This window comes from Convolutriloba macropyga, chromosome 4 (assembly GCF_964194025.1).
Source record: "Convolutriloba macropyga chromosome 4, txConMacr16.3, whole genome shotgun sequence".
NCBI lineage: Eukaryota > Metazoa > Xenacoelomorpha > Acoela > Convolutidae > Convolutriloba > Convolutriloba macropyga.
In genome coordinates this window covers 21,908,815-21,934,490 of record NC_134471.1, presented here as the reverse complement: position 1 = coordinate 21,934,490, position 25,676 = coordinate 21,908,815, and the positions used below count along the sequence as shown (strand labels likewise).

Here is a 25,676-nt window from a genome sequence, read left to right as displayed (position 1 = left end):
ATTTTGCTTGTGTGTTTTATTTGTGCGTGTGTGCTGTGCTTTGTTGTGTTTGTGAGGGTATGATTTGTGGGTTATGAAAAGACTACTGGTGGTCTCATGAAAAAACCTCATCTCAACTTTCTTGTATTTGAAAAGACTTTAGCTCGACCTAAGAACATGTTCGACACTAATCTGTTATGAAAAGACCCTAGCTCAACTTTAACTAGGAACCTCGACCGTGTAATTTTAGACAATATTGCCCCCTCCCCCACTAGACTTTTAAAGTCTTTTCATAAGTCGAGGTCTAGACCTGGAATGGGAAAGCATGTGTAGTTGTGATGTGATGTATGTGTCTATATAAGCGGGCTCGCGTTTGTATGTGCATGAGAGAGAGAGAGAGAGAGAGAGAGAGAGAGAGAGAGAGAGAGTTTTTGTCTGTGTGTTTGTGGGTGTTTTTGTGTGCGGGTAGGTATTTGTGTATATGTGTTTGCGTGCTTTTTTTTCATTTCCGTATGCATAATTTTGTGTCTTTGATCGTTGTTTTTGTGTATTGTATCGCGTCTGGAGGGGTACAAGAAACCAAATAAGATTATACACATTATGTATTAGCCATGAAGGGTTCTCCTCAGCTGGTCGGGTATTGTATCCGGTAACTTTGACATACTCGATGTTCTCTGAACACGTCTTATCCATGAAAACGTAATAACGTGCAGTTCTGAAACAGAGTTTTGAAAAGGGCAATCAAATGTTAGAGCGATTCTCCTAAACATGCCTTTTGCTGGTTCAACATATATCAAATAAGCAGATTCCAAAGAAATACTTCATGTATCGAAGAGAAGTTGTCTCAAATAAAAGTGATACTAGAAAGCGATAAAAAGCAAATTGAAGCGAAGAACCGTTTCAGGGAAAAGTAAATCGTTATATCGATTAGAGAAAAATAAGAAACATAGTTGGCAGATTGCCAGAAAATAGCCGCAATAGCTTCGTATATCTGAATGCTGATATGTTATATTTTGGTTAAAAATCTGTATACGATTTTGCTGCCTCTATTAGCTGCTCTCAAATAACCTTCATTTAGAGCGACACACATCCATTTGAGCTTATCGCTTCGATTTGAAGTAAATAAAAGTCAATTTCAAAGTGAGGAGGTCATTTTTGAGAGTGAGGTAAGTCAAGTGTGACCAAAAATTTAGTAATAGCACGACATGTCCTGACTTACAATCCGAAGAATCTTCATTGACTGAACAAAAACTAGACATAGAACGGACCATGAGTGAATTCGAAAAAGCATTTCTATAAAAATAAAATCCGATCAAAAAAACAAAAAAAAACTGAAAATCAATGTCAAAATGCCGCTAGCGAGAACAAAAACCCACTAGCGAGAAATATCAATCTCATTCCAACAAAAAACCAAAAAACTAGGCCTAGATTGAACTATGAAAGGATTGGAAAAAAATTTTTAAAAAATTCGACCAAAAAAAATGAAAAAAAAAAACAGTAAAAATTCAGGTGAAATTGCCGCTTGTGAACAAAAAAAACCACTAGCGAGAAGGCGAATTTTTGTTCAAACATCGTTTTCTCACTCTACTTCAAAATTAGAGCAGAAAACATCACGCCGCAAAACCACTTGATCTTTTGCTCCCTTTCTTGTTTCGGCGTGACCAAAATCACTACTCCAATTTAACTTCAAAAATCATGAAAATGTGTGAACAGATCTTAAAAAAGAAACATAGCCGGAAGAAATCCGGAGTGCAAATATTCACTAAAACGCCATCCAACTGCTTATCAGACAAAACTTCCCTCCACTAAATTATGATTATCTTATGAAACAAAACCATTAAAACAAAACTAAAAACAAGAAATCAAATGTGTTAAAATGTGATAAAAAATCGGATCAAATTTTGACATAAATTGAGATCCCGAAGAAAATATCTCTGCAAAAGTGCTTCATGAAAACAACTAGTACCTATTAAAACTACAAATCTTTTTTAAAAAGAAAGTAGTTCTTTTTTAAAATATACTTGAAGCCCAATCTTGAAAAAAAGCTGTTACAAACAACTTGGGTTAAAAATCTGGAAAAAGTTAATATATTTTATAGTATTACAAAAGCAAATATACCTAAAGAAAAACTCCTTTCAATTTATGTGGTATCCTAATGCTCGCAAAACAATGGGTTAGTCATAATAGGAGGCTGAGAAACATGTCTAAAAACAGAATAAAAAAGAAATACTTTAAAAAAATGCCCCATATCAAAAAAAAACAATTACCACTTACTTTCTGAAAATTTCTCAAGCAATAGGAGTCATTTCAGTACCCATCTGAGGCAGAAAAACAAACAATCGTTAAAATTTTGCAAAAATTAGCCCAAAAATTAGCAAAATAAAAGAAAAACCTTCGGATTAGCATAAAATTTATATGAATTTCCAGAAACTTTCACTCCAAGAATATTAATTAAAAAAGGACTTCTCCAATACTCCTCATCGAGCTGTAAAAAAGACAGCGCCCCAATACAATTCAAATTCTCTGAATTGTAAAAAATAACCAAGAGAAGGCCAATAATAGCCCCAGCTATCGCTGTGCGGCATTTAATAGCTCGGTTCTGTACTACTTCTGTAATACTTCTGTACTAATGCTGCTTATTTTAATTCTATTTGGTATCAACAAGAATAGTAATTTGAGAAAAATGAAGACTACCAGCTTGCTCTTACCGCAAACGAGAAGTTGTCAAAAGTTATTAATTGAACGTCGAAGCAGAACCGAACTATTATTAGAGCTATAAAGAGCGTGAAAACAATCATTTAATAATTTAATAACTTAATTAATAACTTTTAATCATTTCTCGTTCATCTGAAAACAGTTGCATAACTTGCGCAACTAATTAGAATATTACAATACTTTTTTCGCCACTTTTTGTCACAACTGTTCATATAACAAATTAGTTGTAAAAAGCGCTGTGAAATAATAGTTGAGTCCCAAAGCCATGTTTGCCCGGGTCGAGGATTTCACCTAAAAACAACAGGGAAAGGAGAGGAAAAAGTGTTTAAAAGACTATTACACGGTTAGTTCTCACCTTATATTAAGAGTGGACAGTGTAAAAATGGCAATGACAGAGTTGGATTAATGGTGGAACCTCAGCCAGGGTGGCCATGTTTTCAGATTTTATTTTGGTCATTGTAACAATTGGGTTCTTCGATTAGTGATGCCAGTGTTAAACGAGAGTTGACTAAATAATTTGTTAACAGAATTTTAAAAATTAGCTAAAAATTAGGAGCTATTCATTCGTTTGAACATTTTTTCTCCAGTTTCTATTATACTAACGTATAATTTCCATTTGCAAAATAGTAGGCCATGTCAGAGGTCAACTCAAATGAACGTGTCTCTCGTCCACTGCTGCTGCCAATAATCAAAGACTGTTTCTGGTAAGTGTTGCGTGCTCCTTCTATCGGACCAGTTACAATTGAAACCGACACATTAGCTTCATCTTAACAAGCAAACTTATTTAAAGCTAATTACAATCATTCACAAATTAGTCTTTTATTTCTTACAACAGTTAATCTTACATACCTATAAACAGTGATGAAAATTAAAAATTTTTAAACAGTCAAAGCAATGAAAAATTGCAGTTTTCAATGATTTGCTAAATAGTACTTATGGAAATGGTGATAAAGCAATTGTAGTGCTTAAGCTAAATGATAGTATTTGAAGTGTTTCAACCTACAATCCACGCATCACACAATTCAACCAACTGTACCATGAAAATGTGCATTTAAATTATAAGTTTGGGATACCATTCATGAAAAACATACTGCTAGGATAGCTATTAAAAACCACAAAGGGGGTTATTGACTTCAGTAAAGTAACATCTAACGATTCTTATGAATTGAAGAACAAGTTCTCTAATTATCAGCAACGCTAATTTTTGCAGCCTTCAAACAACAACCAATCTTTTAATTGTTATCATCCATTATAAAGGTCGTCAAAGCTTGACATTTAGATGAAATAAATGGAAACATTTTGATTGTTTGTTTGATTCATTTGGCACGAACGGTTTGACATCAATAACTGAGTGTAATGTTGAAAGCGGTAATTCTGATCATTTTATGTTATTTTTTTGGACGAGGCAAACAGTGGTTTTAAACTCTCCCACGCCACTGGGCCTCATGTGCAGTTCTAAATTAAAAAAAGTTTATTTGTGTTCGATAAAAGTTGACCTGCTGAAAGTTTTCGGCTTCGTATGTTTTTCCTCATCTGTGCTTTTTTTCCTTTTATATGTTCATTTACTTTGTTAATTTATGGGGATATTGAAAGAAACCCGGGACCTTTGGAAATTTTAAGCAGTATACCGTCAAAATGTAAAGAATGGCCCATGCAACTGATAATTGTTCATGCTAACTGTCAAAGTATCCAAAAACACATCGACAGTTGAAAAGTTTACTCAAAGACATTGGTCCCAATTGTTATTATGGTTTAACAGAAACCTGGTTGATCAGTACTGAGAGCAGTTTTGATAACCCTAATTCCCAGCAATTTGAAATCCACAGATGTGATCAACAGGATAAAAAACGAGGAGGATTATTATTAATATTAGTATGAAGATTTTGCAATTCAAAAATCAGGAATAACCTTAACAACATGTCCACAACTTTTGAAAATCTATGGGTTGAATGCAAATTATTCTCTCACAAAACTATCTTGATCAATATTTCTTACAACCCAAATAAGCAATTTTGTTCAGTTCTTGGTTGAATTGGCTTTATGCATTGTTAAGGCTTTCACTGAAAATAAATCAATATCTCTTATAAGAGACTACAACATTAATTAATTGAACAACAAAAAAAGCAGAAACTGGATTCAATTATTCTACCTTACGACTTACATTACGCTAACTCAAGAACAAAAACCGCTCATGAAATGAATATTTGATAAGCGTAATTACGATTCCCTTAAATTCAGAAATTCTCTAATTTACATTAACTGGAGCATCATCTATGAATATAATGATGTCGAGGATAACCAGCGGACGCTACCAACAGGGGTTTGCCTCAGGTCAATTATAATTCTGCAGGAGTTGTTTTCAAATAGTATCGTAAATGCAAAACAAAACAAAGCAAAGACTCAAAGCCAAACGAAACTTCAATATAATCAAAGTGCATCACCTTATTCAAGAAAACGAATTGAAGAGGAATTGATAAACAGCAATTGATCAAAAGTACTGAAAAGTTTAATGATAAATAGCCGAGCAAGTGAAAACTAACAAAATTAATCAATTCAATAAAAGAACTAACCAATCAAGTCACAGCAGCACAAAGGCGCGGTGTCATGGCTGGTTTTCAGATGCAAATCAGGCAGTCAATAACCACATGATAAAAAAAGATTCAGTTGCAACAAAAACTTTTTTGATGAAGTTAACAATCTAAGAGTTGTCTACAATGCTCTGGAGGGCACACAGTAAAGCAATACGTTGAACTGAAAGACAAATGCAAATGCTCATATTGTGAAAACCCAAATGAAGAGGCGACAAGATGAAAATAAGAATATATGTACTCAACCGTCGAAAGCCGTCTGCAAGAATTTTTTCAGCACTACTCAAGCGTTTGTAAATTAAACAATTTCTAATCGTTGAAGTTTTCAGCCGAGTTTAAACAACATAATTTTAATGTGTTACAGTTCTATCATCAATATGCTCAGTTTTAGTGCACGACGAATTGATCGACGTTAAAAAACAAAAGTATTATAATAGCATCAAAAGTGCTAAAGCAATTTCTCGAATTAGGAATGCAACATGATTGAGCAAGCAGCCGTTTATTCAGTCATAGGGGAAAAAGATATAATCTTGCAATATTTTCCAAGGTATATTTGACAAAATGGAAGAAACGTATTTCTCTTCGAAGAAGAAAGATTTTGAAATTTTTGTGTCTGAATGAAGTTAAAATGTGGCAACCGTAAAATCTGAATAAAAAGTTCATTGTAGTTAACTTAAAATTGACAATCAAATCAAAGGGTCCAATGTTTTTAACGAAAAAGGGAGCAACAATAATCAAAAAAGACAAAGAAAAGATGAGGGCATGCTTTTGAACACCTGTAAAACTTTTGTTTTCAGTGGAAGTCAAAAAATATCTTGAGCATCATACAAGGTGAAATATGACATAAAGCATTGACTTGTACCACAAAATTCCGTATAATGTACTCAGAGGGCAATTGAAAAAATAATGTTGTTTGTGCAGCCCACTTTTGACTATTTGGCTTGGCTAAAACATTAACTTTGCATTGCAACTTTTTCAGTGAAAACAATTAAGAATTAGATTCAATTTTTGCTTGTCTCAAATAAATTAGCATTCAGAGGCATAAAAGCCATGGTTCCTCTAAGCTCTATTTTTAAAGAAAAAAAGAAACTAATAAAAATTTATAAACATTTTATTTAAGATTTCTTAGCTCTTAAACTTATTTTTCAGAACTTTTTCGGAACAATTCAAACATCTTGTTTGTATATCTGCTTTTTAACAATTTGCCAAGCGCATCATTAACACTAGATCTGTAGTTTTGCGTGGTTTATTAAACAATAAACATCAGAATGGATTTAGTTTTAAAGAACCAAAGAACCAAATAAAAGCTCTCTTCTTGCCAGCAGAACAAGACATTATCCAAATGAGAAACAAACCTAAACATTTTTGAATTAAAATTTGCAAAATTCCCAGGCAGAACCGATTATAAAAATTGATATAGCATTAAATACACGAAGAAATCAAATACAACTAAAAATAGAACAAAAAAGAAAGTTATGAAACTCATTAGTTTTGACCACCAAACCAGCGGACCATGCCACCAGGGGTTTACCTCATGGCGATCAAAGATCTGCAAGAATTGTTTTCAATTAGTATTGTTAATGCAAACAAAGAACGATCCAAAAACTCAAAACCAAACGAAGCTTCAATATAGTCGACGTGCATCACATTATTCAGGAAAAAAAATTGAGGAGGAATTGTTAAACAACAATTGATTGAAGGTACTAAAAATTTCAATGGTAATTACCCGAGCAAGTGAAAACTAACACACATTAATCAAATTAAGGAAAGAACCAACCAATCAAGTCACAGCATAGCAGCACAAAGGCGCGATGTCATGGCTGGTTTTCAGATGCAAAACAAGTAGACAAAAACCACATGATAAAAATTCAGTTGCCACCAAAACTATTTCAATGAGGTTAACAACCTACAAGTTGTCTATAATGCTGAGGAAGGCACACTGTAAAGCAATACTTTGAACTAAAAGACAAATTCAAAAGCTCTAAACGTAAAAGACCAAATGCAACTGTTTTTAGAGGGTGTCCCAAAACTCAGTTGCATATGCAACAAATTGAGGACAGGGATATAAGTACTCAACAGTAGAAAGTCGTTTTCAAAAAAATTTTTCAGCAGTATTCAAGCGTTTGAGCATTAAATATAGGTAACTAATCGCCGAAATTTTGAGCCAAATTTAAACAACCTATAATTTAATGTGTTACAGTGCTATCATCAATATTGTAAGTATTAGTGAACGACAAATTGATCAACGTTAAAAAAAGACGGAAAAAATTACAATAGCATCAAAAGTGCTCAAGCAACTTCTCAAGTTAGCAAAGCAACAATATTGAGCAAACAGCCGTTTGTTCAGTCAAAATGGACAAATGTAAATCGTCCAATAGGAATTCCGAGGTTTATTTTACAAAAAGGAAAAAAAATTCTCTTCGAAGAACAAAGTTATATGCCTGACTGAATTAAAAAGTGGCGAAACGAAAATCTGAAAATAAATATATTGTAGTTAACTTAACTATGCAAGCAATTCACAGAGTTCAATGGTTCTAGCAAGAAAGGGAGCGACAACGATTGAAACGGACAAGGAAAGATCTGGAAAAGATAAGGGTATGCTTTTAAATACCTGTTTCTTGAAGACTATGGTTTATAGCTCTTTCAAAGTAAAAAAAAATTTAATTGAGAAATGTCAGAACATTTTCAAACGGGACAGCAAACTGCTTTTTATGCGGAAAACTTAACGCTAACCACCAATAATTGAAAGGCACGTATATATAACTGATTATGGTAAAAAAAATAATAGACGCAACTGAAAACAGATATTTCGGGCTTCTAAAAATCGGTTTTCTAACTAATAGAAATTATACTGTTCACATTTGAGAGATTGCTGAAATATGCTTGAGTTACGTTTTTTGGATTTATCAGTTTTCAAATATTTGAAATGGTTTAATTTTGCCAACAATTTTTGCAGTGACAACAACGTGTGACTTCAACTCTAAACTTAATGTTGCAAAAAAAAAATTCACTTAGAGGCAAAAGATAGATACCAAAAAGTCAAAAAGATGGTGAAGCAAAAACACGAGAACTCCGAGTTGTATCCCACAAAATATGCAAAAGCAGAACAACAGAACGAACATATTCAAAAAATTTTAATTTCATTTGTCAGAAACGAAACAGAATGCAAAACAGCTGAAAAGGATCATAAGGAGATGGTTATATAATTTTGTACCAAGAAATAAACTTCAACCAGCGAGAATTACACGGGTCCATGAATTCATCGAGTAAATTTAAACTGTCGACTCTGATTGCAACTGCTAAAAAATACAGAACAGTGGTCTTTAGGGAGGACCTCAAAGTGTATTCGGAAATTTTTCAAACCTTAACAAAAACACCAAAGTCCTAAAATTTTTTTATATTTATTTCAGAGAAAAATTTAGAAAAAATGCAAAGTGTTCAAATTCCAAATAGAAGATGCGATGACAGACAACAAATAAAAAAGGTGCCGTCAAAAGAACCAATTTGAACAATTTCTAAACAAAATTAGTTATGCAAGTCCAGGACCTGAGAAAACAAATTACAATATTCTAAAATGATTGCCTAATTGACTCAAAGTATGTTTGTCTCTCAAGATAACGAGCTCCATAAACATTTTTTTTGTTCCAATTGCTCGGAATGAGTCACAAGTGAAAGCCGACTATATTCAGAAAGTAGACAGAAAACTATTGATCCACCAATCAGCCTCACTAATTGCACAGCAAAGTACTTGAACTTCACCGGCAAATCTTAAATTGCAAACAGATGGCACAACTAATGAAAAACTATGTATCCCAAAAAAGTGCAGAAAAATGAAATATAGTGCAGAGAACTGTGATACAACTGGTATCATCTGAAAATCAGAAGCCATTTAAGGATTGGATGGAATATGCCAAGGCACACTTTGTGCACTAATATTTTTCTTGATTTACCTCAGCGACGACAAAAGTGCAACTTGCATTTTTTTCGAAATGAAAAACATCATGAATTAGCTACCAACAATATAAATATTCATCGTTTTAAATTCAGGAATCAAATCGACATAAAGCGACTTGCAAGAACAATGACACGTGGAAAAATCTTTGTTTTTGTTCATAGCAAAATTTCGTTTTGACAACGGAGTCTTTTTGATGGTCATGTGACCGGTATTTTGTCTGATCACGAATCGGTTGATTGCTTGTCACCATTTTGTACCAATGAATTCAAAAACCCGAAAATAATAGAGCCGATTAAAGTGTTATTTGATGAGTTTCATGATTAGATTTTTGCAAAACTGTGTTATACGATCAATTTTTGAACGCTCTACGTATATTAGAACAATTTCTGTAAGTATTTAAATGTTCGAATTTGATTGGCGATCAAAATCAAAGTTAGTTAACATCCACCTGTTTAGAAGAAGATATTGGGAGAAATGAAAAACAAGCGCAGAGTCGAGTGATCTGGTGTACGTACGAAATACAGGTTAGCATTTGACGAGGTCGTAGCTGTAGCAGAACAGAGCAACCCAAGCTGTAAGGTAATAGCCCTTACGGTTGCTTTTTGGAACTAGCCGGACCAAATCACCGGTCTTTAGATGAATCTCAGCAGACGTCTGTCATTTATAACTTCGGTTCATTGCCGGGACGTACTATATACTCCAACGTGGCCAGATAGCGTTAGCCTAATTCTGTGCGGGATTATACCGCTTACGGTAATCGAACTCTTCAACGCCAACGATTGACGGAATTGCGGTTGCTTGGCTACCAAATAGAAAAAGTGTTAGGCGCCCAAGTTGGATGGTTGGACGCTTACAAGCGTTAACGGATGTGAGTTATGTGCTTGTTGGACCAGATGCGACCTTGGAAGGGCACAGTGGGTGGAAGGCACCCCCACTTCATGCCTTTGTAGTCAAATTCAGCAGCAATGTTGTTCGTATTCTCATAATTAATACTCTAGTGCAGCTCTATTTCTGCAACAACGAAGTAAAAACAATTATCTGACTGGATAATGGCAAGAGCACCCCGAACGGAGACAAACCATTCAAATCTCACTATTCGCGAATTAGCGTCCCAGGACGGAACGGTTTTCACATGGTCAGCAAGAGTAGTCAAGTAGGTCAAGAGGGATAACTAACCACTTTGGTAGATCGACGAAAGGTGACTTAAATGTGCCAAAGTGACCAACCCCTTGTTGGTAAAGGAAAGAGAAGGGTATGCAATTGTTTCTACTGGGACGTCAGACACGATGGGTTGAATAATGGCAGAATGGCCGCGCAAAAAATTCTGCACGAAAAGCAGTTAGGTTTAATTAAACTCAGTGAACTTCGTAGTTTGAGTAGTGCATAATGTTCCTGTACTTTTAGGCCGCAAATATTCAACGCCTTATTGGTGATTTTTTACATGGGTTTGCAGAATAAACAGCTTAACAAAGACATGCGTCTAGAACGATAGAATGTTTAGCATCAAAATCAACTTCGACCAAAGGTTTGATACAACCAGCCTCTATGATTAGACCGTTTGTCCGACAGAAGTTGCAAACGGAGCAATACGTCTGCTCTCTTTAAAGGATTTATTGTGTTAACGACGTCCTTTTTTTGGTCACTACACTACTTAGAGATACTACTATTCAGAGTTTGAAGTCTTTAACTACTTGAATGCATGGTTCGAACGGGAATTGTTTAGCTCTTAAGAGTTTTGGAGCTTTTTTTATCTAAATGTTTGTAAAACCTCTCGCGTCTGTTGGGTTATCACTTAAGGCCTCGTAGTTCCATTCATCAACGCTATTGTGTTCCTAAATCTTGCCTACACAGTTTGCAAAGGTATAGCGTGCTTGCTTGTAGATTTAAGTCATTGCAAGGCATTAGTGCTGTCGGTCTAAAAGAACTCCCTGTTGAGATACACTATGAGGGTTCAACAGATACCTCAGTTCAACTAAAGGGCCAATGGTGCAGATTTTAATTCTAGCCTTGGAACTGTCATCATCTTCATACGTTCTAATCAAGCGTTTTTACGGAGAAAGACAAGTTCCGTTTGCAACTCAATCCAAGTAGTTACTCGTGGTCGGAGAAACGAAACAGCACTAAGCACTTATTGCGAATTTTTGTCAAACATGCGTAGATCGAGGTGCTTGAGAGATCCCGACAGGTAACTCCCCGGTAGAGTGATTTTAGCAGGCTTGGGTAGTTCCACACTCCATTCGCGAAATATTTCCACAGTGTGTTTTGGTAACTGTTCTTCACCGTACTAAGCGACCCGACGAGACGCCAAATTTTCTTCGGTAGCAATTGATTAACAACAGTAGGTGGTACCACTAAACCTATAGGATCAAATTTCTTAGACACAGGGCTCAGTACCAAGTGTTTTTTGGATGATTCAGTGACCGTTATGGAGGTACGTCCACTTAAGAACGCATGAGATTACTCTTCGGATGTCGCGGTTACCTTTGGTTTGGGAGACTTAGGTTAGCCATTAGTTTTATCAGCCAGATTTGATACCTTCCTTACAAGCTTCCGAACTCGAACCTAATCGGAGAAACTGCCAAAACTCTTTTCGCCGCAAAAAAAGTTAGAGACTTCTCAATCACAGTCAGGTACGACAAACTGTAGGAACAAACCCTCAATATTCGTGAACACAGCGAATTGATTTTGATGGCGCCTTAGCTGCACATGGATTTATATTTGGAGCTAACCGGTGCTCGCGGCCAAAAAAGTTATTCAAAGAGGCACTATGGAACTCTGCTACACCATTCAGTGCCTACCCACTTCCCCAGTTTGTTCGGGTTGACTACAAGTTGAAGTGAAAGAAAATATTCTCTATCCGACGGCTGCCTGACTATGTGAGCATCTGAAGCTTCTATTACGTAACCCCATGCAAGGTCTTCTCTTATTGTTTTTGCGTGATTTTGATACAATTTTATTTCTCGAGAGCCGTTTTTCGAGCGATTTAACCAGAACATGTAATGAAATGTAGTTATTCAGGATTTTTGCGTTACCTTCAGACCACAACAAACCGACATCAAATCTTTGGCCATTTTTAAGGGTTGTTAATTCAGGTGTTTCATGCTCGCGAGCATCCGTTGAGATCATGGGCCCACTTTTTGTACTCGTTCTACAATTTCATAGGAAACTCGTCGAAACACGTCAAGTTTCAACCTAAACTTGAATGGAGTGAGCATGTTAAATCCCTATGGGCAATTGACCAACCAACGATGAGCAAATTCGTCGGCTGAAAAGTAGTCCAACGGACAGATAGCGTGGTAGTTTCTCTATCTTTCCTGTTCTAAAACTGCCAGCCTTAATCTTTATTGTTAATCTTCCTTATTGTTATCCTTTTATACCTATTGCGGTCATGTTAATGCGATACCATTCAAACCGAGTCTAACTGTAATACTCTCGGACGCCCAGGAGTTACTGCAAGCGGTATTGCATTAAATAAACGCCGTAGTTTTAGCCTACGTTTAATGTTTGCATCACATAGGGACGCACACTGTAGGCTCCGAAGCCTTAATCTTTATGGGGTGTCACAGTCAATTGAACCACTTTCTGTCAAAGAGTTCTTCCTTATTATTACCCTTTTATACCTATTGCGGTCATGTTAACGCGGCGCCCTTCAAACCGATTCCAACTGCAATACTATCGGACGCCCAGGATTTACTAAAAGCGGTATTGCATTAAATGAACGCCGTAATGTTACCTGAAGGAGGCCTTTGACGTCAGTGACAGAAGACGAAGAGGTCTTCTTGCTTGTTTTATGTTGACCATTAGATACTGGGTTACTAAAAATTGCATTTGACTTTGAAATAACGATGCAGTTTTATTTAGTATTTCGCAGAAAAAAAACTACAATAAAACTTCTCGAAACTTCACGAAAAAACATTATACGGAGAATTGGACACTGCCAGGACGTGTCTTTATCACGCAAACAGAAGAAACGGTGCTTTGCCTCAGCTACAATCTTGGCTTGCTGCGTGGCAGGCTCGCTGCGTGGCAGTCAAAGACACGATTTCCCCACAAGCAGTGACTACTTTTGCTTACAATGCAGCTGCTCATTGATGTTGAGGATGAAATCTGTTGCGGGTTTTAGTTATAGTTTGTTGTGTTTGCAGCAAAAGCCACTGACGCATTTTTTGTTAGCGAGTTGCTAGTATCGTCAGTCCTCGTTTTAGTGACAGTATTCTTCTCTAAGTTATTTGCATCGGTCAAGGGATTTAATTGAACCACTTAATTTCAATTAGTTTATCCTTATTGTTACCCTTTTATACCTATTGCGGTCATGTTAATGCAGTACCGTTCAAACCGAGTCTAGCTGTAATACTCTCGGAGTTCCTGGAGTTACAGCGAGCGGCATCGCTTTAAATGAACGCCGTAGTTCTAGCCTACGTTTGATGTTTGCATCAAATAGGGACGCACACTGAAGGCTCCGAAGCCTAAATCTTTATGAGGTGTCACAGTCAATTGAACCACTTTCTGTCAAAGAGTTCTTCTTTATTATTACCCTTTTATACCTATTGCGGTCATGTTAACGCGGTGCCCTTCAAACCGATTCCAACTGCAATACTATCGGACGCACAGGAGTTACTAAAAGCGGTATTGCATTAAATGAACGCCGTAATGTTACCTGTAGGAGGCCTATGTCGTCAGTGACAGAAGACGAAGAGGTCTTCTTGCTTGTTTTCTGTTGACCGTTAAATACTGGGTTACAAAAAATTGCATTTGACTTTGAAATAACGATGCAGTATTTTAATATTTAGCAGAAAAAACTACAATAAAACTTCTTGAAGCTTCACGAAAGATTGAGGACTTTTTGAAAAAATACTATAAGGGGAATTGGACACTGTCAGGACGTGTCTTTATCACGCAAACAGAAGAAACGGAGCCTTGCCTCAGCTACAATCTTGGCTCGCTGCGTGGCAGGCTCGCTGCGTGGCAGGCTCGCTGCGTGGCAGTCAAAGACACGGTTTTCCCACAAGCAGTGACTGCCTTGGCTTACAATGCAGCTGGTCATTGATGTTGAGGATGAAATCTGTTGCGGGTTTTGGTTATAATTTGTTGTGTTTGCAGCAAAAGCCACTGACGCATTTTTTTTAGCGAGTTGCTAGTATCGTCAGTCCTCGTTTTAGTGACAGTATTCTTCTCTAAGTTATTTGCATCGGTCAAGGGATTTAATTGAACCACTTAATTTCAATTAGTTTATCCTTATTGTTACCCTTTTATACCTATTGCGGTCATGTTAATGCAGTACCGTTCAAACCGAGTCTAACTGTAATACTCTCGGAGTTCCTGGAGTTACAGCGAGCGGCATCGCTTTAAATGAACGCCGTAGTTCTAGCCTACGTTTGATGTTTGCATCAAATAGGGACGCACACTGAAGGCTCCGAAGCCTAAATCTTTATGAGGTGTCACAGTCAATTGAACCACTTTCTGTCAAAGAGTTCTTCTTTATTATTACCCTTTTATACCTATTGCGGTCATGTTAACGCGGTGCCCTTCAAACCGATTCCAACTGCAATAATATCGGACGCCCAGGAGTTACCAAAAGCGGTATTGCATTAAATGAACGCCGTAATGTTACCTGTAGGAGGCCTATGACGTCAGTGACAGAAGACGAAGAGGTCTTCTTGCTTGTTTTCTGTTGACCGTTAGATACTGGGTTACAAAAAATTGCATTTGACTTTGAAATAACGATGCAGTATTTTAGTATTTAGCAGAAAAAAAACTACAATAAAACTTCTTGAAGCTTCACGAAAGATTGAGGACTTTTTGAAAAAATACTATACGGGGAATTGGACACTGTCAGGACGTGTCTTTAGCACGCAAACAGAAGAAACGGAGCCTTGCCTCATCTACAATCTTGGCTCGCTGCGTGGCAGGCTCGCTGCGTGGCAGGCTCGCTGCGTGGCAGTCAAAGACACGGTTTTCCCACAAGCAGTGACTGCCTTTGCTTACAGTGCAGCTGGTCATTGATGTTGAGGATGAAATCTGTTGTGGGTTTTGGTTTTAATTTGTTGTGTTTGCAGCAAAAGCCACTGACGCTTTTTTTGTTAGCGAGCTGCTAGTATCCTCAGTCCTCGTTTTAGTGACAGTATTTTTCTTTAAGTTATGTGCATCGGTCGAGTGATTTAATCAATCTTGTCCATTTTCACTAGTGACAAGCTGCTGAGTGCTTTCAAATGCGAATTTCCAAACCCCTTTTGTTGGCCAAACTAATGTTAAAGAGTTTTCTGTGCGTCTTTTGTACATTGCGCCGCTGTAGGTTAACTCTGTAGGTGATAGCAGCTTTAGCTTTGCCATTTACTGGACTCTTAAGAAATGTCATTTTTTGGATTATCAGTTAAAACTGAGAGCCCATATGGCTTCTGAAATGACCGTTTCTATCGCCACTGTAATGGGTCCAATGTATTTTGACAGCTTCCACTCTGGAGCGGGTCATTACTATTGAAGATTACGGCATCAACCAGCACTTTAATAAGGCTTGCGTTTTCCGAAACTGATGCTGGTGGCTGGGCATGCAGCGAGCTACGCCTGGACAACGGTATAGGAGCAGTATGTGTGTGAAATGGGGGAACAACCGCATTGATAACAGGTGGCGCGGTACTAGCTGTTGTAATGAAGGGGTTTACTGGGATAGTTCAGGTTGGCACGTGAAAACTATTTACCGTTCTGTGTGCAGATGATCGCCATATGGGACGAATTAGCACCGCTTGCTCATCGCCTGGAGGCAGAATTAGCAGAACTCGATGATATTTCCTCATGACTGCTGTTAAAAAATGTTGCATTGTTTGTGTGGGGAAATATTCTTGGGAAAACACCACAATTTCGAATCAAGATGAAAGTTACGTTAAATTTTTGATTCGTTGGGTCAGAGTAAATGGTAGGCTGCATGAATAAAGACAATTTTTTGCGGCTGCATGAAAAAGACAGTTTTTGTGGACAGTTATAATCTGTAGTTCTGAAACTTGAGCTATAGGTATATGCAACTCTTCGGACATACTAGATTTTTTGTCCCCAATTTTAGTGAAAAATGGTCCGTGATTTGATTTGCCTGTGGATTGTTTGAAAAATTGTGTACAAAAGTGTTGGGGTTCGGTGTTGCCGTTGTAAGTGTGTTTGACCGGAGCGTTGCATAGGTGGCAAAAGTGGTGTTGGTGCGACATATCCTACTTGATGCGACTTAGAGGTCTGAACTTGGTGCACAAAAATCTCAACACCCTAACCTGACTGTTTATATGCCTTTGTTCATTGCCAGATTGCTGCATGGATATTTTCCCGACACAGCGGCTTTTGCTGAGAAATAGAAATTGAAACTTCAGACAGAATGCACTGAGATAGCACATGAAAATGAGTTAACAAGCCGACAACACTACCTAAGTTTTCAGTCGGTACACAATCGTTATTCCAATTGGGAGACAACTGGGAAGCCTGATCTTTTTTTAGCAGTGGATTACAATTTTTTGACAGGAATATTCTCCGCAGAGCTTTCAATGGGAGGTTAGGTGGTCACTGACGCGACAATATTGATACATCTGTGGCAGTCACTGAATTACTGACTACAAACGACTCACCCAATCCTGTACAGTTTTCTGGCTTCTTTGTAATCCCCTATCTATCAGTATTTTTTGCTCAGATGAGTGGTAACTAAGCAATATACGATTATCCGGCAAATCGGCCTCGTTTCAATTAGCTGCGGCAAAACGCTGGCGATTACCGTGAATCGCCATCTGCTCTATCTGTACTTCAAGCTCCTTCTTCTGCATGTCATTTTCGTGTTTTCGTTTGGCGAGGCACAAGTCATCTTGTTCTTGTTTTTCAGCCTCCTGCCTTTTCCGATTTTCCATTGGAAGTCATGTTCACGATGGCTAGACATGGTTGACGACGTTAAACGCGGACTTAATTAGAATGAAGTCGCGGATTGATAGCTTTGCCTACGGTGTCTAGGTCAGGGAGAGATAGTCAACATAGTTTCCAGCCGACTGCAAGATTTCTTTCAACTTCCCTAATTACATCAGCTAACCACTGGTCATGTACAATACAAATTGGGATTCTCAGTTTTACCGGCCAATTGAAAGATTTCTTCGTTCTTCTATACCAGCCTATAGAAAGCATCCTTCAATTTAAAAAACAGGCCCTGATCTTTAACCCTTCTGCATTGCCGATCAAAGAGGTCAGCAATTTTCTCGTGGATTTAACTCACTCGGACTCAAGATTAGATCTTGCACTATAGAGGTTCTTCAATCTCTCTTGTAGTTCGGCCATGATCTTTAAGCAGCTGATGTCTCAATTTAAAGAACCTTCTAAAGAAGTTAGCAGAGTGAGCGTTATACTCGAAACCCAATTGACGATGATTTGATTATCAAGCCGCTGAAAAGCTGGAAAAACTTTTCTGATTAACAGAGTACTCGGCGTAAGTAAGTATCAGAAGTTGGAAGACGTCTAAAGAGAAGAACTTACGGTTTTTTCGGCAATCATTAACGTAATTACTTTTTATAATACACATTCTTAATGCTCAGTCTCTTTCAATTTTTTCAGTAATCACTTCCTCGATTTAAATTTGATTTTTTGATTCGATTTTATTTGATTCGGGAGCTTTAATTTCGATTGTCCTGCATGACTATTCATCAGACATATTTGATTTGTAATGCTTTATAATTTTTTTTATCGGATAATAATTTATCGCAGTTTTTACATTTCAGTCGAGGATATAGCCGTTCAAAATAGCAATCTGCTAAGACATGGATAAGGTTATCGCCAACACAAAAATTTTTTTGTCTGCATGTTCTGTGTTTTCTTTGCTGTAGTTATTTGTTTTTGTAAGTCTGCTTTTCTTAGCCAAAAACAATCACAAGCATATTCCTGTTCGTTCTTTACCTAGATTTTTTAGTTAATTGTACAGTTTCTTTATTATTGGGTTTTTTCTGTATCGAGACAAAAGCAAAAATTAGTTTTGCTTCACTTTTTAGTTTTGAAGTTTAATAATTCAGTCATCGAGCGAGAAAAATTGCTTCTCTAATACAACTAAGCTGGAAGGGTGTTTCTCTAGATTGCTCAGAACAATGTCAATTTGAACTTTTGAAATCTTGTAGCAGCTAAATGAGAGATTTCTTTGTTGGAATTATAATGAATATAAGATGCAGTCATTTTTCACAAATATAGCGAATGACAGTTTTTCGTTTTTACAACATTTTGATTTTGCGATTTTTTTGCTGAAGTTTCATAACTCATTAATGCGCTCCAAGTCTTTATTTTCGTCGGTGCCTCAACATATCCGGCATTTTCATCAAGTAACGCAAGTCAAGGAGTTAAGATTCTAATTTAGACAATTGGAAAACTAATTATAAAACTGATTAAGCGTGTTTGGCGTAGCGATTTTTACCTTTCAAAAAATTTCAAATGTCCTGTTCAGTTGTTAGGGAGTTTTGTTTCATGACTGATTAGGGCGCTTGAGCTTGGCAAAGTCTAAGCTTTTAAGTTTTCAAATTGTCTAACCAAAAATCAAAAAAATTTTGCATCATTTCTTTGTTTCAAAATTTCCCCAACAATTGACAACCAAGTTTGTTATTGGGTAAATTGTTGGGGAAATTTTGAAACAAAGAAATGATGTAAAAAATTTTTATATATAAATATAAATCGGCGAGATTTAAAGGAATGAAGTTCTGACAAAAAGTACTACCAGAGTAATACTCTACTGAGCAGAAGCCAAAAGAGTTGCCCGGAATAAACTTTTTGGCCTCGTAATTTTGTTTGTTTGAACATATAGAATATTGTCAACAAGTGGTTTTACCTGATGGGTAGATAGTTTTCTCTTCATTTGCTTTGATCCATTTTCTACACTTGAATCCAATGTCATTGACCACAATCTTGAAAATAAACAAAATCACTATCCATTAAATATATCTAAGCGTATTAACTTTGGTTCAAAATTAATTGGTTTCCAGAGATTGAGGTGCCAGTGACCTCTGATAAGATCCAAGTTCAACGCACACGGTGTGTTTCCAGACCAAAAATACAGAGTCTCAGATTTGGTTCGAGCGCACAATAATACGACCAGAGGTCACTTCGGTCTCTGCATTGTCTGGTCAGAGGCCATTTACGTCTGGGATGGTCGGATTCGAGGTGGCTTCAATCGCACATTAGACTGATCAGAGAAGATTGCGATCAAAATTGGGTCTGATCAGAGACCATTTCTAGCGCATTTTTCTATCGCTTTTTAATATTTTTTACCGAGAAATGTTGGCTTTGCCAGGAGGCAACAAAAAAAGCAGCATTCTAATCAGAGTCACATCTAGAGTTTGATGGCTCTGATCAGATAGATCTAAAGGAGTTCAGCTGAGAGCAAATGCAATTCCCCTTAAGAGGAATTTTTCTCAGCAGTTGGGTTTTCTTTTCATTGGCAAAGATCTTAGAATTGGTTTTCCTTCGAAAAATTTTGTTAATGCAAATATCAATTTTTATAAAATAAAAAAATTATAGCAAAAATATAGAAGTTCGCTCATAGTGAAAACTATTCAATGATCAGACTAATTCAAGCGTAATTGAGTCCGATCAGAGGTGATTTCGAGCCCACAATAGTCTTATCATGATTAATTTTGAGAGCACAATAGTCTGTATAATGGTCTGCTTTTGGCCTGCGATATGGTTGCACAATTGTACGGACAATCTGATTTCGGTCAGATCAAAGGTCATTTCCGTCTGGCAAAGTCTGATCAGAGGCAAATTTGAACGCACTCCCAGCGTACACAGTTTTTGAGGTTACTATCGTCTGGCTTGCTCTGATGAGAGGTCACTTCTGGATGACAACTCAACTTGTGCCTTAGCACAAAAACCTTGAGGCACTAAAAACTGAACTGCATAAATCTCTTGCAGTCTAAGATTTTAAGTGATTTTAGTACCCGGGTCGAGGTTTGGCCGTGAATTTTCGTAAAAAATGCGGTGAAATGCGGAGAAAAAAATTAATTTTCACAGCGTATTTCTTACATCTTTTTGCGCCGAATGAGGTGAATCGCCGTGAAATATTTATTTTCACCTTGTTCTCAGTGTTCTTACAAAAAAGAATCTTCCCTACACGGGTTATGCCTTCAACTGCTTATTCCACTGCGCCATTTGTCACTAACATATTTGACATTTGTTGCGAATTTAAATCACAATGAGTGAACGTTGGAAAACAAATCCGGTCAATTTTTGTAAGAAATGAGCTGAATTTCGCGGTGAATTTTAGTAGGAAATGTGGTGAAATGCAGTGAAATTCGGTGAATTATTTTTTTCACCGCATTCACCGCTTTAACCGCATTTCTTACGTTAATTTGCCACAAAAGTCGGATGCGTTGGATTTTTGTAAGAAATGCGGCGATATTTGCGATAAATTATTTGTAAACAATAATGTTAAATGCGGTGAAATTCACTGCATCAACCGCATTTCTTAGAAAAATTTACCCATAAACTTCGACCCGGGTATATATTTAAACATACATGTTTAGAACTTTCTGACTGACACAGGATAGCATAGAAGTTTTTTTTTGAAATAATCAATTTTTATTTTTTTTCAATTGTTTTCTCAATATTAACTTTTCATGCATTTGCATGTAAAAAACGCTCCTAATTTTCTCTGGATATTTTGTTAAACGAGTTTTCGCAATTCTGAAAAACTTTCAATTTATTTAATTTTTAACTTTCCAAAAGGAAACACATCAAAAGAAAGCACAGGATACATTTTATATTTTTCAATTGTGTTTTGTTACACATTGCTTTATTGATTATTGCATCTGACCAGGGAAGTAACTAAACAAATCGGGCGTCCTTCATATTTCGTCCGACTGTTTGTGAAAAATGTTTGCTCTGATCTTGGCGAACATTGTTCAGTGTAAAACTAACCTCAAGTAATTGGTGACAGGAATTGAGTAATCAATCAACCTGATGGACTTTTAGACTATTTTTTAGCATCAAGTTTTGTGTTTCTCTTTTTTTATTTCAGATTCGATTTTTTGCAAAACACACAATCTCACTACCGGCCTTTGGAAACACCACATTGCAGTTTTTGTGTCCGATTAGAATGACAATAAAAAACTTCTTCGTTGTTATAATGCTTCCATAAGTATTTTCTGAAAATTTGTAGAAACATGGAGCAAACTATTAAATGGTGTCCATCGATGTGACTGCAATATCTGAGGAAAAAAAAGGAAATCATAAAATTGTAGCGAAAGCAGATATGAACTTTCTGCTATAAAACGATATCAAAATATTTGATTGGACACACGTAAACTTAACTTTTTTAATTATTTACCCATAATTTCAATTATACATAATTTGTCTATTTGGGGTAAAACTATCAATTTCAAAACTGTTTTATACTTTTAAATCATAGAGATGGCATAATTTACAGAACTGTCAATCAATTTTATTTTGTTGATGATACCATTCGCATGGAATAGAAAACTCTTTTCTCTTTATTTAAATCGAACCCAAATAAGATACTTTACACATCTTGTTTTTTTTTCTGTTCAAATTTTAAAGAAACTAAAAGGAGCGACAACAGCAGCCCAATGTTCAAAACTGCAAAAATGAATAACAATATTTTCAAATTGGCTAAAAGTCTGGCAATAGATTAATCTTGAATCCAGAGAAAAGAAAAACTACATGAGAAGCTTAATTGAGAAGTTTTACAAAATAAGCAATGACAGTTCTTCAAGATTATCGTAAAAATGATTTGGATAAATTCTTTGTGCGATGATGCCGAGACTGGCATTGATAGGGACACCGCCACGACAATCTAGTGTACCATTTAGAGATTTTACATATCTATTATGATAATTATGTATTCATACTATAATTATGAAATACAGTGGCAAATTCACTTGGAATCACAAAAAACCCTTTGGACAGTATCACCATTCATGACATGGCTCTGCGATCATAAGAATTCACCTTTAACGTGCCCCCCAAAAATTTAAACGTGCCCCAATATAGCTGTGACTGTCCGGAGCTACTGGTTTGCAATAATAGCTACTGGTTTGTATTCTGCAAATACATGTCTTTAGCATATCAACACGAGCCGGGAAAGAAACTTGGACAGATATTGGTGAACTAGTGCAATCACACAAACATAAAACAATGAGGGGAAGGCAACCCGGGTCGAGGCGTCATCACTAAAAATTGCTAAAAGATGTAACATTTGCGGTGAGTTTGAATAAAAAGTGTAAGATTCGTGCTCAATGCAATGAATGCAGTGAAAAAAAACTTTTTAGCAGTGAAAATAAAATTTTCCACCGCTTAAACAAAAGTAACCTAAAAGGTGTCTTGAGTGAAACAAGCCAAGATCAAATTGTGATGATTTCAAAGAAAAATCAAGAAATTTAGAAGTTTTCTTAATAAGAGTTTCAAAGAACGAAAGAAGAACTTACCTGACGAACTTAGCTGCTATGTCGATAGCAATGACCTCAAAACGAAATTCGATTCTAACTTTGTTTTGGCGCTATCATTATCTTATTGACCTAACAATCAGATGTCAGAAGTAAATTCCCCCACCCGTAGAAACCTGATTCTAACATCTACCAACCTCCAACTACTGAACTTGATTGTACAAAAGTCTTATTTGATTCTCATCAAATGTTGATGAAAATAGAAAATCACCTAAGTGGTTCGGAACTATTCAGATGTCAATCAAGTAAAATTTTTTTGGCTAACTTAAGTTAACTCTGTATATATTTGCATATACTATGAATACGAGCTAAATTTTTTAAATTTGCAGTTGAAATTTTAAGTTAAAATTCAACTTATTGAATTCTTTTGACCTGTGCTATCAGCCACAAAAATGGTGTCCAGATAGACAAGTTTTGAATCTACAAAATGCATAATCAGCTACTGTGTGGATTATGAATCTGCGGCGAGATGTCGCGCAGAGAAGGACGAGGACAAGATCAACACCGATGGTACTATAATGGACCTACAGGTAACCAATCTCTCTCTTAGAATGTGCGGACGAGATGCAATTATTAAATTTAGGAGTCTAACGAGTCCCAGGATTTTGAAAGACAGTGTCCATAAAAAACATCAGATTCTCTATTAAAAATTACATTTCTTTTAAAAGGAGGGTAGTAAAGCGGAAAGGGCTTAATTTCTCTCTGTAATAAAAGTTGTAGAAGAGTCAGACGACGATTTACTAGCACGTCTTAGAAAAAAAGCACTCAAAACAGCGGCCAACCACGTAGAGGAATTTGTAAAAATTAGGTTTATCTCAGGTTTGAGGGACCCTGAAGCAGAATTTAGACAAGACGGTATTAAAGCAAAACCAGCAATTTCGTTACTGAAATGACGGAGAGCTCACAGTTCAGAAGTCAAGTATTGGCTTTGGAAGTTCTTCATCAGGAAACAGGCCTTTTACTGTAAAAGAAGAGGTTGGGTACAACCTCAAAAAGACCTTTCGAAAGGTAAATATAAAATATTTAGGCTAATAAAAGCAAAAATATGTGAACTAGGTGTGGAGGTAAACCCCACTCAAAAATTCCCTACCCCACGCTAAGTTAAAAAAGCAACTCTTGTGAAAAGGTGGGACTTTTCTCAAATATGTGTAAAAACACGAGACAGAATAACTTTGTTTGAAGAAGAAATTACTTCTTCAAAGCAAGCGTCTCCGTTATCGGAGACATGAATGTTTTATACTAAAAACAATTTTTTAGCATGGCTGCGACAAATGTTCGCAATAAATATCATCATCTCAAAAAATAACTGGTAAGTGAAAATGCAGGTAGACACATATGTAGATAACACAGTGATATCATAAAAAAAATGGACTGAGCATGGTACGCCTTTGTTAGATGGTAAAATAAGAACTCTTGAAGCTTATGACTGTCATCAATGAAAGCTACCGGGATCAGTTACCTGTGACATCGTGTGGAACGGAAGCAGGCACACAAAAGCAACTAGCAGCTATGCAGTCTCAAAAAGAATTTGGACTACTTGGTAGAGACCTTCTACCCAAGCACTGTGTGAACAACATCACAACCAAACACGTACCTCCTGTGAAGGGTTACACAGCGCATGTGAAGCTGATGCCAGGTTGACAGCCAGGTTGACAGCCGATGCCAGGTTGACATCAGATAATCAGAGAAGCTGAAACAGCTAGGAGGAGGCACTAATGCATCTCCAGTGGTGTTGCAGAGAAAAAGAGCGGAGATTTGAGACCTTATGTGTACTTGAAAGTGCATATCAATGGCAAGGTCATCGATGAGGGCTACCCAACACGAGACATGGAGATAATCTTCTACAAAGTACATGGGGCCTCATAGGCTGGCAAAATTGACCTCTCAGGTGCCTACTATCAAATTAAACCTAAACAAGAGGCAATAGATATATGCAAAATTAACACATCTCTGGGAGTGTTCAAGATGTGCTCACTACATCAGGGATTGAAAAACTCTGCTTCAACCTTCCAGATTTGCATCAAATCAACACTTAAAAGAATCAAAGGTTTTGTGATAGTTCAAGACCATATGTTGTTCTGTGAAATTACCTAGGAGTAGTTCCAAAACAGAATGCTTAGAGTCAAGAGTCGACTACGTGATAAAAACTTTACTAATAATGAGAAAAAAGTGTAACTCAAAACCAGTCGGTAGCGTTAGTTTTTCTGGGATACTCAATTTCAAAGGAGGGAATAGCACCATTTTCAAAACATGTTGAACAAATGCAAAAGCACTAACTAAAAACAACCAACTCAAATACTCAAATTGTTTTTTGCTCTAGCAAACTTTTATGGAAGAATGATTCCCAATTTTGCAACAAGAATGCTACCTATAAACATAAGAAATAAATTTCTCATGCGGCAAAAAGCAACAAAAAGCCTTTGAAGACATAAAAAAATGAATTGTGTGCTAACCCAATTGTATAGCCATATAATTTTCGAAAAGGATCAACAGTTACTCCTCACGCCTCTAAGAAATCCATTGGCGGGTTTTTGTTCTCAAGGAGAACATCCAATAATATATGTCTCGAGGAAATTGACTTCAGAGGAAATTGACTTCAGATAATCTGAGCAGAATGGACTTTGACGAAGACGAAAACGATTGAGTGTGCTTTGCAATCATTCTTCTCCGCTCAGAATGGTTTCGCTGACCAAAGCAGAACTCAATTCTGAACTTGGAAGTAACAGTCACTTCCAGTACATAAAAAAACGAATCAAAAGTGGCAATTGGAAACAACGTTCAGAAGCGAAAAAAGGACTCAAGCAACACAAAGTCGCACTGATCATACACAGTGGAATCATTTTCAGAGGAGTTTCTTCCTTTCCACTCAAACTACGACACTTGTTTTGGCAAAAGCGCACGAGATAAATCCAGGAAAAAATGCAACTGAGGCATCAGGCAGAATGATTGCATGGTGGCCTGGCATTAATCGAGACGTTCAACATTTTGTTA

General features: G+C 36.7%; 1 protein-coding gene across 1 annotated transcript in view; it reads right to left on the bottom strand.

Moving 5' to 3' along the window:
- LOC142338021 (uncharacterized) overlaps positions 1-25,676 on the bottom strand; it is a 131,218-nt gene that overhangs the window by 2,506 nt on the left and 103,036 nt on the right. Inside the window, exons 11-13 of the mRNA XM_075387655.1 lie at positions 19,055-19,130; positions 3,298-3,460; positions 577-694 (exon numbers count right to left, since the gene is read on the bottom strand). Of these exons, the coding sequence (XP_075243770.1) occupies positions 577-694; positions 3,298-3,460; positions 19,055-19,130 (357 nt within the window). The remainder of the gene's footprint in view (positions 1-576; positions 695-3,297; positions 3,461-19,054; positions 19,131-25,676) is intronic.